At 46.0% G+C, this 18,668-nt stretch overlaps 1 protein-coding gene and 1 pseudogene across 1 annotated transcript in view; one reads left to right on the forward strand and one right to left on the reverse strand.

Moving 5' to 3' along the window:
• Positions 1 to 18,668, forward strand: part of LOC144603080 (zinc-binding protein A33-like) — a 70,771-nt pseudogene that overhangs the window by 5,385 nt on the left and 46,718 nt on the right.
• LOC144602523 (zinc-binding protein A33-like) overlaps positions 8,325 to 18,668 on the reverse strand; it is a 32,459-nt gene continuing 22,115 nt past the window's right edge. The window contains exon 5 of the mRNA XM_078415650.1: positions 8,325 to 8,878. Coding sequence (XP_078271776.1) covers positions 8,325 to 8,878 — 554 coding nt within the window. The remainder of the gene's footprint in view (positions 8,879 to 18,668) is intronic.

Genomic DNA, 18,668 nt, shown 5'->3' on the forward strand with positions numbered 1-18,668 from the left:
TTTGCATATCTTTTATTCATTGTTCTTTATTTCTCTGCATCATCGTCTACTCCCTGTCCCTCGTTTCCCTTATCTCTAACCAGTCTGAAGAAGGGTCTCGTCCCGAAACATCACCCATTCATTCTCTCCAGAGATGCTGCCAGTCCCGCTGAGTTACTCCAGCTTTTTGTGCCTATCTTCGGTTTAAACCAGCATCTGCAGTTCCTCCCTACGCACCTAATTTCAGCAGTCAATTGTTCCAACATGTCCACTACACATTAAAATGAGCAACGCTGCATAAAAATTCCAGACAGAAAGGCCTCACCCGAACTTTGGAAATCTTTCGTAGTTGTTGCTGTTCTATTTCTTCGATATCAGATTTATTTTTTGTGACAGATTCTATGGCTGATTTTACCCGAGCCTAAGATCAAAGAATAAAGGCGTTAGACAACAAAGAATGAACAAAGTAAATAAAGATACAAATCTGTTTGCATTGACCTTGTAGATGTCAACAGCTTCTTTAATCGGCTGGAAGCTGTGGTTTCTGTGTTCCAGCGCATCTCGACAAACCAGACAGACCAGTTTCTTGTCATTTTCACAAAACAGCTTCTTTTCTTCCTGATGTTCCTCGCAGAAAAGTTTACTTCCCTTCTCTTCTGTATTCAGGCTCAGTGCTCGAGCTTTCTCAGACAGTCTCGCCAAGGCCCGATTGACTTTGAGGGTGCGGTCTGCAATCTCCTCTCTACATTCCGGGCAGGAGATTCTCCCCTCCCTGCCCCAACTCTGTGTGATACAGGAGCGGCAGAAGTTGTGCCCGCACTCCAGTGTAACCGGGTCGGTGAAGAAATCCAGGCAGATGGGACAAACTGCCTCCTCGGTTAAACTCTCGACCTTGTCTTTCGAAGCCATTTTAATTCCTGGCACAAAGGTTCGAAGTCTATTTGCTTTTGGGAGCGGCTGAATTCCTGCAGTATCGCGTTATCCACTCTGCACCCTGCCACGTCGTATAATGAATGGTAATTGACTGCAATAGATAATAGACGCAGGAGGAGGCCATTCAGCCCTTCGAGCCAGCACCACCATTCAATGTGTAAGAAAATAACTGCGAATGCTGGTACAAATCGAAGGTATTTATTCACAAAATGCTGGAGTAACTCAGCAGGTCAGGCAGCATCTCAGGAGAGAAGGAATGGGCGACGTTTCGGGTCGAGACCCTTCTTCAGACTGATGTCAGGGGGCGGGACAAAGGAAGGATATAGATGGAGACAGGAAGACAATGGGAGATCTGGGAAGGGGAGGGGAAGCGAGGGACAGAGTCGATGTTCATACCGCTGGGCTGCAAGCTGCCCAGGCAAAATATGAGGTGCTGTTCCTCCAATTCCCGGTGGGACTCACTATGGCACTGGAGGAGGCCCATGACAGAAAGGTCAGACTCGGAATGGGAGGGGAAGTTGAAGTGCTCAGCCACCGGGAGATCAGATTGTCTAATGCGGACTGAGCGCAGGTGTTGAGCGAAGCGATCGCCGAGCCTGCGTTTGGTTTCGCCGATGTAAATAAGTTGACATCTGGAGCAGCGGATGCAATAGATGCGGTTGGAGGAGGTGCAGGTGAACCTCTGTCTCACCTGGAAAGACTGTTTGGGTCCTTGCATGGAGTTGAGGGGGAAGGTAAAGGGACAGGTGTTGCATCTCCTGCGGTTGCAGGGGAAAGTGCCCGGGGATGGGGTGGTTTGGGTAGGAAGGGACGAGTGGACAAGGGACAAGGAGGGAACGGTCTCTGCGGAACGCAGAAAGGGGAGGGGATGGGAAGATATGGCCAGTGGTGGGGTCCCGTTGTAGGTGACGGAAATGTTGGCGGACGATTTGTTGGATCAGCTGGCTGGTGGGGTGGAAGGTGAGAACGAGAGGGATTTTTTCCTTGTTACGGTTTGCGGGAGGGGGAGCAAGAGTGGAGCTGCGGGATGTAGAAGAGACCCTAGTGAGAGCCTCATCTATAATGGAAGAGGGGAAGCCCCGTTTCCTGAAGAATGAGGACATCTCTGATGCCCGAGTGTGAAAAGACCTCATCCCGGGCGCAGATGCGGCGTAGACAAAGGAATTGGGAGTAGTGGATAGACTTTTTGCAGGAGACCGGGTGGGAAGAAGTGTAGTCCAGATAGCTGTGCGAGTCAGTGGGTTTATAGTAGATGTCAGGCACCAGTCTGTCTCCTGTGATGGAGATGGTGAGGTCCAGAAATGGGAGGGAGATAACAGAGATAGTCCACATATATTTAAGGGCAGGATGAAAATTGGAAGTGAAGTGTATGAAGTCAAACAACATTCAATGTGATCATGGCTGATCATTCTCAAACACTACCCCGTTCCTGCCTTTTCCCCATACCCCCCCCCCCCCCCCCCCCCCACTCCGCTATCATTAAGAGCTCTATCTAGCTCTCTCTTGAAAGCATCCAGAGAATTGTCCTCCACTGCCTTCTGAGGCAGAGAATTCCACAGATTTACAACTCTCTGAGTGAAAAAGTTTTTCCTCATCTCCGTTGTCAATGGCCTACCCCTTATTCTTAAACTATGGCGCCTGGTTCTGGACTCCCCCAACATTGGGAACATGTTTCCTGCCTCTAACGTGTCCAATCCCTTAATAATCTTATATGTTTCAATAAGATCCCCTCTCATCCTTCTAATTTCCAGTGTATACAAGCCTAGTCGCTCCAGTCGTTCAACATACGACAGTCCCGGAATTCCAGGAATTAACCTAGTGAACCTACGCTGCACGCCCTCAATAGCAAAAATATCCCTCCTCAAATTTGGAGACCAAAACTGCACACAGCACTCCAGGTGCGGTCTCACTACGGCCCTGACAAACTGCAGAAACACCTCTTTGCTCCTATACTCAACTCCTCTTGTTATGAAGGCCAACATTCCATTGGCTTTCTTCACTGCCTGCTGTACCTGCATGCTTCCTTTCAGTGACTGATGCACTAGGACACCCAGATCTCGTTGTACATCCCCTTTTCCTATCTTGACACCATTCAGATAACAATCTGTCTTCCTATTCTTACCCCCAAAGTGGAACTCACATTTATCCACATTAAACTGCAAGGGTTCATTGTGAAGTTGTCCGAGCAAACCTCCAACTAATCTCACAGGAGGGAGGGGCCTTTAGTTCTTGAAAGTGAATATACCAGAGATATGGACCTGGGACAGTGTAAAGCAGAACAAAGGGGGGCAAGGCCAAAATGGTGCCATACGTGGATGGGAAACGATGGCGAAATATAAATTTCGAGCAACTGTTAAATGGTAACGTGCGAACACCGATGAAATGTGGCGTTCCACACTCTCTCGGTGTAATCTACATGTGTAGGAAGGAACTGCAGATACTGGTTTAAACCGCAGATAGACATTAAAAGCTGGAGTAACTCAACGGGTCTGACAGCACCTCTGGAGAAAAGGAATAGGCAACGTTTCGGGTCGAGACCCTTCTTCAGAGTGAGCGTTAGGGGAAAGAGAAACAATAGACCATAGACAATAGGTGCAGGAGGAGGCCATTCGGCCCTTCGAGCCTGCACCGCCATTCAATGTGATCATGTCTGATCATTCTCAATCAGTACCCCGTTCCTTCCTTCTCCCCATACCCCCTGACTCCGCTATCCTTAAGAGCTTGATCTAGCTCCCTCTTGGAAGCATTCAGAGAATTGGCCTCCACTGCCTTCTGAGGCAGAGAATTCCACAGATTCACAACTCTCTGACTGAAAATGTTTTTCCTCATCTCCGTTCTAAATGGCCTACCCCTTATTCTTAAACTGTGGCCCCTTGTTCCGGACTCCCCCAACATTGGGAACATGTTTCCTGCCTCTAACGTGTCCAACCCCTTAATAATCTTATACGTTTCGATAAGATCTCCTCTCATCCTTCTAAATTCCAGTGTATACATGCCTAGTCGCTCCAGTCTTTCAACATATGATAGTCCCGCCATTCCGGGAATTAACCTAGTAAACCTACGCTGCACGCCCTCAATAGCAAGAATATCCTTCCTCAAATTTGGAGACCAAAACTGCACACAGTACTCCAGGTGCAGTCTCACTCGGGCCCTGTACAACTGCAGAAGGACCTCTTTGCTCCTATACACAACTACTCTTGTTATGAAGGCCAACATTCCATTGGCTTTCTTCACTACCTGCTGTACCTGCATGCTTCCTTTCAGTGACTGATGCACTATGATACCCAGATCTCGTTGTACGTCCCCTGTTCCTAACTTGACACCATTCAGATAATACTCTGCCTTCCTATTCTTACCACCAAAGTGGATAACCTCACACTTATCCACATTAAACTGCATCTGCCTTGCATCCGCCCACTCACACAACCTGTCCAAGTCACCCTGCAACCTCATAGCATCTTCCTCACAGTTCACACTACCACCCAGCTTTGTATCATCTGCAAATTTGCTAATGGTACTTTTAATCCCTTCATCCAAGTCATTAATGTATATTGTAAATAGCTGCGGTCCCAGCACCGAGCCTTGCGGTACCCCACTAGTTACTGCCTGCCATTCTGGTCAGCTCAGGACCAGAGTAGAAAGCCAGTCATCCTCCACTCTTTGAGAAACCACTCGAGAAGAAGATAACAAATGTCTCTGTGCAGCCAGCAGGTGACAACGTTTATTCACTCTCATCCTCGACTTACATGCGAGAAGGGGCGGTGCCTGAAGTAATATTAATAACCTCAGTGTAACAAAAATAACTGCAGATGCTGGTACAATTCAAAGGTATTTATTCACAAAATGCTGGAGTAACTCAGCAGGTCAGGCAGCATCTCAGAAGAGCATGAATGGGCGACGTTTCGGGTCGAAGCCCTTCTTCTGAAGAAGAACCTCAAATCAGGGCCATCTTAACGCATGGGCCTGATGGGCACTTGCCCGGGGGCCCACGAGCATAGGAGCTGCATGCTGATCTGTGTATGTTAAGTGACTTGCAATAAATGAATACTACTTTAAAAATGTAGGTTCAATAAGTGCTTTTTTCGCAACATTTTCGGTCACTAAGTGCTTCTCACAGCGATCTTGAAGTGCTTTTCGCAACAATGTAGCACCCTAAGTCCATCGCTAAGTGCTTTTCGGTAAGTGCTTTTTGCCGGCATGATAGGGGGGGGGGGCTGGTAGGGAAAGGGGGGTGGGGGAGAGTAACGGTAGGGCCCCAGTACACTGCTTTGCCCGGGGGCCCATAATGCTGTAAAAACGGCCCTGCCTCAAATCTTTACATACTTAGGAAATCTGCACGGAGCATTGAAGGGCACAAAACTCCAAGACTGTTGTTTACGATCGTTCAATATGATTGATCCTTCTACGTCCTTCGAAATGGCCGTGGGGAACGAAGGGTCTCGACCCGAAACGCCGCCCATTCCTTCTCTCCAGAGATGCTGCCTGACCTGCTGAGCAGTTCTGTTCTGTGCTGCGCGCCACACGTTTTCGATGTTGTTTCAACTACCTCCCTTGACAGCTCGTTCCATATAACATATATGTGCGAAAACGTTGACCCTAGGATTCCCTTTAAATCTCCCCATCTCACCTTAAACCTGGTAACCCCACTAGTTCTAGATTGCCCAACAATGGGATAAAGACTGTTCATTCACCCTTTCGATGCCCGTCGTGATTTTATATGCCTCTATATTATCTCTCCTCAACGTTTTGCGCTCCAAGAAATAGTGCCCGGTCTATCCAACTTGGCCCAAATTATTCCTCTTAAATATTCTCTACGTGCTTTCCATTTAAGGGCGCCTTTGCGAAATCAGATTGATCAAAAACTAAACATAACACGCCAAGTGAGAACTCGCCAACGCGTTCTCCAGCTGCAGCAGAATGTGTAGGAAAAAACTGCAGATGTTGGTTTAAATCGAAGGTAGACACAAAATGCTGGAATAACTCAGCGGGTCAAGGCAGCATCTCTGGAGAGAAGGAATTGGGTGACGTTTCGGGTCGAGACCCTTCTTCAGACTGATGTCAGGGGGGCGGGACAAAGGAAGGATATAGGTGGAGACAGGAAGATAGAGGGAGAACTGGGAAGGAGAGGGGAAGAGAGGGACAGAGGAACTATCTAAAGTTGGAGAAGTCAATGTTCATACCGCTGGGCTGCAAGCTGCCCAAGCGAAATATGAGGTGCTGTTCCTCCAATTTCCGGTGGGCCTCACTATGGCACTGGAGGAAGCCTATGACAGAAAGGTCAGACTGGGAGTGGGAGGGGGAGTTGAAGTGCTCAGCCACCGGGAGATCAGGTTGGTTAAGGCAGACTGAGCGAAGGTGTTGAGCGAAACGATCGCCGAGCCAGCGTTTGTTTTCGCCGATGTAAAGAAGTTGACATCTAGAGCAGCGTCTACAATAGATGAGGTTGGAGGAGGTGCAGGTGAACCTCTGTCTCACCTGGAAAGACTGTTTGGGTCCTTGGATGGAGTTGACGGGGGAGGTAAAGGGACAGGTGTTGCATCTCCTGCGGTTGCAGGGGAAAGTGCCCGGGGATGGGGTGGTTTGGGTTACCCATTCCTTCTCTCCTGAGATGCTGCTATCTGTAGTTAGAGCAGTCAATGTTCATACCGCTGGGGTGTAAGCTGCCCAAGCGAAATATGAGGTGTTGTTCCTCCAATTTGCGCTGGGCCTCACTCTACACTTCCCTGTGACTCTACGACCTAGGACATGGTAATTTCCCAATGTCTCCCAGATTTGACGAGGGTCGTTTAGTTGGAACGTTCTCTCTCTCTCTTTCTTTCTCTCTCTCTCTCTCTCTCTCCCTCCCCCCCTCTCTCGCTCTCTCTCTCTCTCTCTCGCTCTCTGTGTTTCGCCATAGATGTTGTCGTACCTGCCCACCAGTATATATATTTTTTATATATTAAGGCTTCCGGCATCTATAGATTGCTGCTCGTCCATCATTCCTCCCTTCTGGTTTATCCCTTTCCTTGCCCACCGTTAGAACATTCCCAGCATGGGATGTGCTGCGTTGTTCGTGGGTTTTTGTTGTTGTTGTATTATTGGTTAAAGAGAAGGACCAACCAATAGACAATATGTGCAGGACTAGTCCATCCGGCCCTTCGCGCCAGCACCGCCATTCACTGTGATCATGGCTGATCATCCATAATCAGTATCCCATTCCTCCCTTCTCCCCATGCCCCCTGACTCCACTATCTGTAAGAGCTCTATCTAATTCTCTTTTGAAAGCATCCAGGGAATTGGCCTCCACTGCCTTCTGAGGCAGAGAATTCCACAGATTCACAACTCTCTGGCTGAAAAGGTTCTTCCTCATCTCCGTTCTAAATGGCCTACCCCTTATTCTTAAACTGTGGCTTATTCTTAAACCCCTTATTCTTAAACAGAATTGAAGAGACAACATATGAAAGATCAACCCGTGATGAAGGTGTTTTCATGCCGTTTTTAATAGAGATTCGAAGTAAACACACTGGGGGTTGGGAAGTGATGATTGTTATTGAACTTCGTGGCATCTCCTTGCTGTACTTCCTGCAAACTAAGTACAAGCATCGTTTGTGATTCCCGGATAGAGTGGATGCGGAGAGGATGTTTCCACCAGCGGGAGAGTCCAGGACCAGACGCCATGGCCTCAGAATAAAAGGACGTACCATTGGGAAGGAGACGAGGAGGAATTTCTTCAGCCAGAGGGCGGCGAATCTGTGGAATTCATTGCCACAGGCGCCTGTGGTGGCCAAGTCAATGGATCTTTTCTTTCTAAGGCATAGATTGATAGATTCCTAATTACTAAAGGTGTCAGAGGCCATGAGGAGCAAGCAGGAGAACGGGGTTGAGAGGGAAAGATAGATCAGCCATGATTGGATGGCGGGGTAGACTTGATGGGCCGAATGGCCTAATTCAGCTCCTATGAACCTTGGGCTCATGTACAACTTATTTTACGGTCAATTTAGAGTTGAGCTCAAGATCTATGCGTGCGCAGAAGTCAGGAGGTATCGTCAAAGCCGGGACATGATACGAATGAGACGAACAAAATTGGGCCACAGTCCAATTAGATTTGAAGTCCCAAATGTATACCCTCTTCTGGACTCTTAAATTTGGGTAGCAGATTAATGTACAGGGCACGGGCAAGGGGTGAAAAATTAAATGGTTCGACCAAGATACAGGCACTGACATTAACAATTTGACATTGACATTAACACATTGCATTTGCAATTCTTTGATGTCGATACAAAAGGAAGTGGTCACATAACGTAACAGGCGAGTCCATTTTGGTTTATCTCCCCCCCCCACCCCATCCCCCCCTTTGCCCATGCCTGCCTGTAAGTTAATGAAGGTGTGGAAAACTTGAAAGGCAGGCTACTACAGAGGCAAGACCTGGGTGCTCAACGCCAATACAGTTTGGACTGGCAAATCTTCAGCGGCTCGGAGCTCTCCCCGTGGCCACTCAAGCAGGGGCTGAAGAAAGGGTAGAGTTTCTCGGTGAAAAGGTCGGTGAAGGTGTGGAGGTGGGACATGTTGTCCGCGTTGTAGAACGACACCTGGCCGCCCTCGTAGTCCAGGTACACCCCGATCTTCCTGGGCTTGGCGCCCGGGCGGAGGCGGGTGCGGGGCAGAGAGCCAGCTTTGTAATCGTTGCCGTTCCTGAGCCAGACGATCCAGTAGCCGGCCTGCGGGACGGCGGTGATATCCCCTTTCCTGTTGACGGACTCCTTCACCACCCCGACGTCCCACTCCGTGCTCTCCCCAACCCCTATCTCCCAGTAGTGCCTCCCCGACACGAATCCTTCCGAGCACAGAACACAGAGAGAGGGATTGAACCTCTCTGGTGTGTCGGGTAGTTGCTGTTGCTTGTTGGCGTAGCACACGCTGGTCAGGTCGTCCGAGACGATTAGCCAAGAGTGCGCCGTCTTCGGGTTCAACTTCACGGAAGCCGGGACTGATGCCGAATGTGGGAGAGAGAGAGAGAGAGAGCAAAAAAAACACAACAGGGAATAAATATTGTAGTTACTATATTATACTTGTAGTTACCGGCCATTTTAATGGGGGTGTGCAGGACATGTTTTTTGCTTTTAACGCACCGAGTTAGGCTTGTATACACTGGAATTTAGAAGGATGAGGGGGGATCTTATTGAAACATATAAGATAATTAGGGGATTGGACACATTAGAGGCAGGAAACATGTTCCCAATGTTGGGGGAGTCCAGAACAAGGGGCCACAGTTTAAGAATAAGGGGTAGGCCATTTAGAACGGAGATGAGGAAGAACTTTTTCAGTCAGAGAGTGGTGAAGGTGTGGAATTCTCTGCCTCAGAAGGCAGTGGAGGCCAGTTCGTTGGATGCTTTCAAGAGAGAGCTGGATAGAGCTCTTAAGGATAGCGGAGTGAGGGGGTATGGGGAGAAGGCAGGATCGGGGTGCTGATTGAGAGTGATCAGCCATGATCGCAGTGAATGGCGGTGCTGGCTCGAAGGGCTGAATGGCCTACTCCTGCACCTATTGTCTATTGTCTATTGAACGGTTGAAAGTTACGCACTGCACTTGGTGGTGTGTCAGAAGGAACTGCAGATGCAGGTTTAAACCGAAGAGAGACACAAAATGTTGGAGTAACTCAGCGGGGCGGGCAGCATCTCTGGAGAGAAGGAAAGGGTGACGTTTCGGGTTGAGACCCTCCTTCCCTCGACGCGAAAAGTCAGCCATAATCACATTGAATGGCGGTGCTGGCTCGAAGGGCCGAATGGCCTCCTCCTGCACCTATTGTCTATTATTATCTAATAGACAATTGACAATTTTTAGATTTAGATTTGGAGATACAGCGCGGAAACAGGCCCTTCGGCCCACCGAGTCCGCGCCGCCCAGCGATCCCCGCACATTACACATTAACACTATCCTACACACACTAGGGACAATTTTTTACATTTTACCCAGTCAATTAACCTACATACCTGCACGTCTTTGGAAATTAGGTGCAGGAGTAGGCCATTCGGCCCTTCACCGCCATTCAATATGATCATGGCTGCTCATCCAACTCAGTATCCCGTACCTGCCTTCCATCCATACCCCCTGATCCTTTTAGCCACAAGGGCCACATCTAACTCCCTCTTGAATATAGCCAATGTACTGGCCTCAACTACCTTCTGTGGCAGAGAATTCCACAGATTCACCACTCTGTGTGAAAAAAAACTTTCTCAGGACCTTCGTGCCGTTCTTACCCACGCCGGGCAACATGTCCCAGCTACACTAGTCCCACCTGCCTGCGTTTGGTCCATATCCCCCCAAACCTGTCCTTTCCATGTACCTGTCCAACTGCTTCTTAAACGTTGGGATAGTCCCAGCCTCAACTACCTCCTCTGGCAGCTTGTTCCATACACCCACCACCTTTTGTGCGAAAACGTTACCCCTCAGATTCCTATTAAATCGTTTCCCCTTCACCTTAATTCTCTGTCCTCTGGTCGCCGATACACCTACTCTGGGCAAGAGACTCTGTGCATCTACCCGATCTATTCCTCTCATCATTATATACGTCTCTAGAATACTGCCCCTCATCCTCCTGCGCTCCAAGAAACAGAGTCCCAGCCTACTCAACCTCTGCCTATAGCTCTGACCCTCTAACCCTGGCAACATCCTCGTAAACCTTCTCTGCGCCCTATCAATCTTGACAACAACTTTTCAATACCACGGTGCCCAGAGCTGAACACAATACTCTAAATGCGGCCTTACCAACGCCTTTTACAACTGCAACATGACCTTCCAACTTTTATACTCAATACTCTGACTGACGAAAGACAATGTGCCAATGTCCTTTTTGACCACCCGATCTACCTTCAGTGACCTATGCACCTGCGCTCCTAGATCCGCAGCTGGCCATTTGATCAAGATCCCACAGCAATATTTCTCAACCATCTTCACTGTCTGCAAAACCACCCACTTTCGTATCATCTGCAAGCTTGCTAGTCAATAGACAATAGGTGCAGGAGTAGGCCATTCAGCCCTTCGAGCCAGCACCGCCATTCAATGCGATCATGGCTGATCACTCTCAATCAGTACCCCGTTCCTGCCTTCTCCCCATACCCCCTCACTCCGCTATCCTTAAGAGCTCTATCCAGCTCTCTCTTGAAAGCATCCAACGAACTGGCCTCCACTGCCTTCTGAGGCAGAGAATTCCACACCTTCACCACCCTCTGACTGAAAAAGTTCTTCCTCATCTCCGTTCTAAATGGCCTACCCCTTATTCTCAAACTGTGGGCCCTTGTTCTGGACTCCCCCAACATTGGGAACATGTTATCTGCCTCTAATGTGTCCAATCCCCTAATTATCTTATATGTTTCAATAAGATCCCCCCTCGTCCTTCTAAATTCCAGTGTATACAAGCCCAATCGCTCCAGCCTTTCAACATACGACAGTCCCGCCATTCCGGGAATTAACCTAGTGAACCTACGCTGCACGCCCTCCATAGCAAGAATATCCTTCCTCAAATTTGGAGATCAAAACTGCACACAGTACTCCAGGTGCGGTCTCACCAGGGCCCGGTACAACTGTAGAAGGACCTCTTTGCTCCTATACTCAACTCCTCTTGTTACGAAGGCCAACATTCCATTGGCTTTCTTCACTGCCTGCTGAACCTGCATGCTTCCTTTCATTGACTGATGCACTAGGACACCCAGATCTCGTTGAACTCCCCCTCCTCCTAACTTGACACCATTCAGATAATAATCTGCCTTTCTATTCTTACTTCCAAAGTGAATAACCTCACACTTATCTACATTAAACTGCATCTGCCATGTATCCACCCACTCACACAACCTGTCCAAGTCACCCTGCAGCCTTATTGCATCTTCCTCACAATTCACACTACCCCCCAACTTAGTATCATCTGCAAATTTGCTAATGGTACTTTTAATCCCTTCGTCTAAGTCATTAATGTATATCGTAAATAGCTGGGGTCCCAGCACCGAACCTTGCGGTTACCCACTGGTCACTGCCTGCCATTCCGAAAGGGACCCATTTATCCCCACTCTTTGCTTTCTGTCTGTCAACCAATTTTCTATCCATGTCAGTACCCTACCCCCAATACCATGTGCCCTAATTTTGCCCACTAATCTCCTATGTGGGACCTTGTCGAAGGCTTTCTGAAAGTCGAGGTACACCACATCCACTGACTCTCCCTTGTCAATTTTCCTAGTTACATCCTCAAAAAATTCCAGTAGATTTGTCAAGCATGATTTCCCCTTCGTAAATCCATGCTGACTCGGAATGATCCTGTTACTGCTATCCAAATGCTCAGCAATTTCGTCTTTTATAATTGACTCCAGCATCTTCCCCACCACTGATGTCAGACTAACTGGTCTATAATTACCCGTTTTCTCTCTCCCTCCTTTCTTAAAAAGTGGGATAACATTTGCTATCCTCCAATCCACAGGAACTGATCCTGAATCTATAGAACATTGAAAAATGATCTCCAATGCTTCCACTATTTCTAGAGCCACCTCCTTAAGTACTCTGGGATGCAGACCATCAGGCCCTGGGGATTTATCAGCCTTCAGTCCCATCAGTCTACCCAAAACCATTTCCTGCCTAATGTGGATTTCCTTCAGTTCCTCCATCACCCTAGGTTCTCCGGCCCCTAGAACATTTGGGAGATTGTGTGTATCTTCCTCAGTGAAGACAGATCCAAAGTAACGGTTTAACTCGTCTGCCATTTCTTTGTTCCCCATAATAAATTCCCCTGCTTCTGTCTTCAAGGGACCCACATTTGCCTTGACTATTTTTTTCCTCTTCACGTACCTAAAAAAACTTTTGCTATCCTCCTTTATATTATTGGCTAGTTTACCCTCGTACCTCATCTTTTCTCCCCGTATTGCCTTTTTAGTTAACTTTTGTTGCTCTTTAAAAGAGTCCCAATCCTCTGTCTTCCCACTCTTCTTTGCTATGTTATACTTCCTCTCCTTAATTTCTATGCTGTCCCTGACTTCCCTTGTCAGCCACAGGTGTCTCTTACTCCCCTTACAGTCTTTCCACCTCTTTGGAATAAATTGATCCTGCAACCTCTGCATTATTCCCAGGAATACCTGCCATTGCTGTTCTACGACTTCCCTGCTAGGGCCTCCTTCCAATCAATTTTGGCCAGCTCCTGCCTCATGCCTCTGTAATCCCCTTTGCTATACTGTAATACCGACACTTCCGATTTTCCCTTCTGCCTTTCCATTTGCAGAGTAAAACTTATCATGTTGTGATCACTGCCTCCTAATGGCTCTTTTACCTCTAGTCCCCTTATCAGATCAGGATCATTACACAACACTAAATCCAGAATTGCCTTCTCCCTGGTAGGCTCCAGTACAAGCTGTTCTAAGAATCCATCTCGAAGGCACTCTACAAACTCTCTTTCCTGGGGTCCATTTCCAACCTGATTTTCCCAGTCTACCTGCATGTTGAAATCTCCCATAACCACCGTAGCATTACATTTTTGACACGCCAATTTTATCTCCTGATTCAACTTGCACCCTATGTCGAGGCTACTGTTTGGGGGCCTATAGATAACTCCCATTAGGGTCTTTTTACCCTTACAATTTCTCATTTCTATCCATACTGATTCAACATCTCCTGATTCTATGTCACCCCTTGCAAGGGAATGAATATCATTCCTTACCATCAGAGCAACCCCACCCCCTCTGCCCACCTGTCTGTCTTTTCTATACGTTGTGTACCCCTGAATATTCAGTTCCCAGCCCTGGTCCTCTTGTAGCCATGTCTCAGTGATCCCTACAACATCATACTTGCCCATGACTAACTGAGCCTCAAGCTCATCCACTTTATTTTTTATACTACGCGCATTTAAGTACAACACTTTAACTTCTGTATTTACCTCCCCTCTCACATCGTTCACAATTGGCCCTGCCCTTAATTTCTTTTCCGCTCTAGAACTTCTGTTCCCATTCTTCCGAGAGTCTTTTGCAATATCTCCTGTATTCCCTTTTACCTCATCTTCATATTCACAATTTGTTAACCCCTCCCCCCCACTACTTAGTTTAAAGCCACAGGTGTCACACTAGCAAACCTGCCTGCCAGAATGTTTGTCCCCCTGCTGTTAAGATGCAACCCGTCCCTTTTGTACAAGTCACCCCTAGCCCAGAAGAGATCCCAGTGGTCCAGAAATCTAAATCCCTGCTCTCTGCCCCAGCCCCTCAGCCATAAATTCATACCCTCTATCTCTCTGTTCCTGGCCTCACCAGCACGAGGTACCGGTAGCAGTCCAGAGATAACTACCTTCGACGTCCTACTTCTCAGTGCTTTTCCCAACTCTCTAAACTCCCGCTGTAGCACCTCCTTCCTCTTCCGCCCGACGTCATTTGTGCCCACGTGCACAACGACTTCAGGTTGATCGCCTTCCCTCACTAGGATTTTCTGAAGCCGGTCTGTGATGTGTTGAACCCTGGCACCAGGGAGGCAACAGACCATCCTCAAGTCCCTCCTGCTGCCACAGAATCTTCTGTCCGTCCCTCGGATGATGGAGTCACCGACCACTACGGCTCTTCCAGACTTCGGTCTCCCCTGTCGAGTATCCTTGCCAACAGGTCCGCCACTCGGACTGGAAACGTCTTCTGCCCCGACAGTTCCCAAGAGGGTATACCTATTTGCAATAGGCACAGCCACTGGGGTCTCCTGTAGTCCACATCCACGTCCACTCCCCCCTGAAACAGTCTCCCACCTTCGCTCGACCTGGACCCTTGGCGTGACAGCGTCACAATAGGTCCTGTCGAGGAAACTCTCGCATTCCCGGATGGCCCTGAGGTCATCCAACTGCCTCTCCAACTCCACCACACGTCCCTTCAGGAGCTGCACCTGGACACAGTTCTTGCAGGTGTAGCTCCCAGAAGCTCCAGCGACGTCCCTGTCTTCCCACATCCTGCAGGAAACACACCGCACCAACTTTTCCGCCATTACCTTGTGCCTATAACCAGCTCTGGCTTAAAACAATTGTATCCTCCTCACCTCAGCCTCCTCGCCGAAGACTCGCAGCCAAAGACTCGCACTTTTCTCACTGGGCTGCACCCGAACAGGGCTGCACCCTTTTGCAAGTATTGCTTATATCACCAATTAAATTGCCTGATTGTCCAATTTACCTGACTTCTCACTTAAACTAGCACTTACTTTTCTTCTGCCTGTTCAACTGTGATTAGCACTTACTTTACTGCTCAGCCAACGGGCGTCCTTGCTCTGCTCCCGGACAACATCCATTTTCCCCACCTTTTCAAAAATATTCCCTGTTGCAATCTTAAAGCAAAAGTTATCCTTTCCATTATAAAAATATCATATACAATGTTAATCCAGTCATCCACATTAGGTTTTCCAGGTTTCAACCACTTCCTAGTAATAGCTTTCCAGCTGGCAGCACTTAAGATCTGGAAAAGATACTTATCTTTAATAGAAGCATTTTGTACTGGTAAAGCACCAAAATATAAAAACTCAAATTTAAATAGGAATATCCATATAAAAAACTTTTTGTAAAACTTTATGAATCTCCTGCCAAAATGGGATCACTGATACACAAGACCAAAATATGTGAAAATGGTTTGCCTCAAGGCACCCACATTGTCGCCCAGCATGAAGAAGAATTTGTGTAATGCCTTTTTTGAACTGGTGTAATAAAAAACCTAATAAGGGTTTTCCAGCAAAACACCCGCCAAACATTTGAACTTGAAGTTTTCCATTGTATCTCACATAAGCTCTCCCAGGTTTCTTCCGTTAGAACCAGATTACCTTCCCTTTCCCATTTCTGTTTTACATACAGTGAGTTGCCTTTTCTCTGCCGTAAACCCTTGTATAATTTTGAGATGGTTTTCTGTTTTGAGCCTCCATGGTAAGCATCAATAAATACATTTAACAAAATATTATCCCATTTTACTTCTGCACATTCCTTTTGTATTTGATCTATATAATGGCGAATTTGAAGGTATCTATAGAAATCATCATTATTCAAACCAAATTGCCTCTTCAGATTCTCAAAGCTGTTCATAGACCCCTTATGTAAAAATGTGCAATATGATGTCAAACCTTGAGAACTCCATCTTTTAAAACTAGTGTCCTGTCTTTTTGGTACAAAATCTGGATCAAACGTGCACCATCTCAAAACCTTCACAGCATCCCTCAGATGATTTTGGGTAACGACCTTATTCCATACCTTAAGTGATAATCGAATCCCAAATTAATTAACTTATTTGTTAACTCCTTATCTCCGATTGCAGCCTCAATCGGAAATTCCTCTGTTATAGCAATCTCAATCTCCTTCCATCTAGCACAATAGTCGGGGTTGCACCAATAAATTAATGTTCTCAGCTGAGCAGCTGCATAATAGTCTTTCAAGCACGGGAGTGCAACCCCACCTTTATTTTTGGTCAGTTGTAACCCCTGGTATCTGATTCTTGGTCTTTGTCCCTGCCAAATATACCTCGAGATTTGTTTATCCCATTCTTGAAATTGTTGGTCTGATATATCTAGTGGAAGTGATTGAAAGAGATACAACAGCCTCGGTAACATAACCATTTTGACCGATTCAATACGAGATCCAAAATTAAGATAAGGTATTAGGTCCCACCTCCTAATGTCTTCCCTGATCTTATTGTTCAATGGGAGGTAGTTAAGCAAGTGCAGTTTAGTCAGATCTATTGGAATGTTTATTCACAGATATCTCATGGATTCAGCATCCCACCTCAAATTAAACTTTTCCCTTACTTTTACTGAGGGGCTATATTTGAAACTAAGAATTTGTGTTTTGATAACATTTAACTTATAGCCTAGAGAAGGATCCATATCATTCCAAAACATAAAATAACTGTAACAAAGACTGTTCAGGGTCTGACAAATATACCAATACGTCATCAGCAAATAAAGAAATCTTTTGTTCCTCTCCTTTCATTACTATTCCTTTGATATTATTATTCTGGATAATCCACTGACTCAAAGGTTCGATAAAAACCGCAAATAAAAGGGGGCTGATTGGACATCCCTGTCTTGTTCCTCTTTCTAGCAAAAATGGTTTTGAAACTACTCCGTTAATTTTAATTCTTGCACTTGGGCTATCATAAAGAGCCTGTATTGTTTTAATAAAAGTATTGTGAAATCCAAATCTATCTAAAACTCTAAGCAAAAAAGACCAATTTACACAATCAAAAGCTTTTTCAGCATCTAACCCCACTAGGACTGCTTCTAAGTTAAATTTTGTTATGTGGTCAATTATGTGCAATGTCCTTCTAATGTTGTCTTGGGTTTGTCTCCCTCGAACAAACCCTGTCTGATCCAGGCTAATAATTTGTGGTAGCAAACACTCTAATCGTTTGGCTAGTATGTGAGTAAAAATTTTGTAATCCTGATTGAGTACGCTCACTGGCCTAAAATTACTGCATACAGATTTATCTTTTCCCTCTTTCGGAATCAATGAGATTACTGCCTCCTTCCAGGAGGGGGGTATTACGTTCTCTTTGAGAACCCAATTGAAAGTGCGTTGTAACGTAGGGACCAATGAGTCCACCATTACCCGGTACCATTCTGAAGGGAACCCGTCTGGGCCCGGAGCCTTATTTGGTTTAAGATATACTACAGCAGACCTAACTTCTTTCTCTGTTATTTCAGCTACAAGGGACTTACTCTGTTCACTGGTCAATTTTGGCAAATGAATCTCATTAAAGAAATCCTCCATTTTCTCCCCACTGATTTGAGGTTGTAAATATAATCTTTTGAAATATATATCAAAACAATTTTGTATTTCCTTCAATTTATAGTGTGTAAAATTAGTTACAGGGTGTTTTATTTTATGAATTGCGTTCTCTGCCTGTTGTTTTTTTAGTTTATTGGCTAATAATTTACTGGCTTTTCCTCCCCCATCATAATATTTCTGTTTTACAAAAATCAACTTTTTTTCTATATCTTTTGTATAAATATCATTTATTTCATTCTTCTTCTTCATAAGTAGTTCTCGGATTTTTTGATCATTTGTATCCCTATGGTTTTGTTCCAGTTGTTTCAGTTCCACTTGCAGCCGATCTAACTTTTCATGTCTAGCTTTCTTTATGTGAGCACTGTATCCTATTATCTTGCCCCGAAGCACCGCTTTACATGCATCCCACAGTATCAGAGGTGAAACTTCGTCATTGTCATTTAGTTCCAGATACTCTGTAATATCGTTCTTAATCTGTTCTTTCATATGAGTCAGTACATATGTATTTAATCTCCATAAAGTGTCTCTTTGATACCGATCAAGAAGTAGTTTTAAATACACAAGACTATGATCTGAAAGGTCCATGCTCCCCACCTCGCAGCTTACAACCCTATGAAGGTCTTTTCCAAAGGTAAGAAAATAATCAATCCGAGAATATGCCAAATGTGGATTAGAAAAATATGTGTAGTCTCGTTTTCACAAATTTAGTTCTCTCCATACATCAATTAATCCAATATCCTTCATTGCCAAATTAATTTTTTTATTTATCAATTTCGGCTGAGCTATATGAACATTCGAAGAGTCCAGTTTAGGATTTAATCTAACATTAAGATCCCCCCACAGATTAATACACCCTGGGTTTCAGATATTATCAAATCAAACACTTGTTTAAAAATTTTCCAATCCGAGTTGGGAGGAGCGTAAATATTTAACAGAGTAACCAATGAGCCGCCTAAATTACCTCTCATGAAGATATATCTCCCCTCTGGATCTCTCTTTTCAAAGGTGGGATCAAAACTTA

Source organism: Rhinoraja longicauda, chromosome 19 (assembly GCF_053455715.1).
Source record: "Rhinoraja longicauda isolate Sanriku21f chromosome 19, sRhiLon1.1, whole genome shotgun sequence".
NCBI classification, from domain to species: domain Eukaryota; kingdom Metazoa; phylum Chordata; class Chondrichthyes; order Rajiformes; family Arhynchobatidae; genus Rhinoraja; species Rhinoraja longicauda.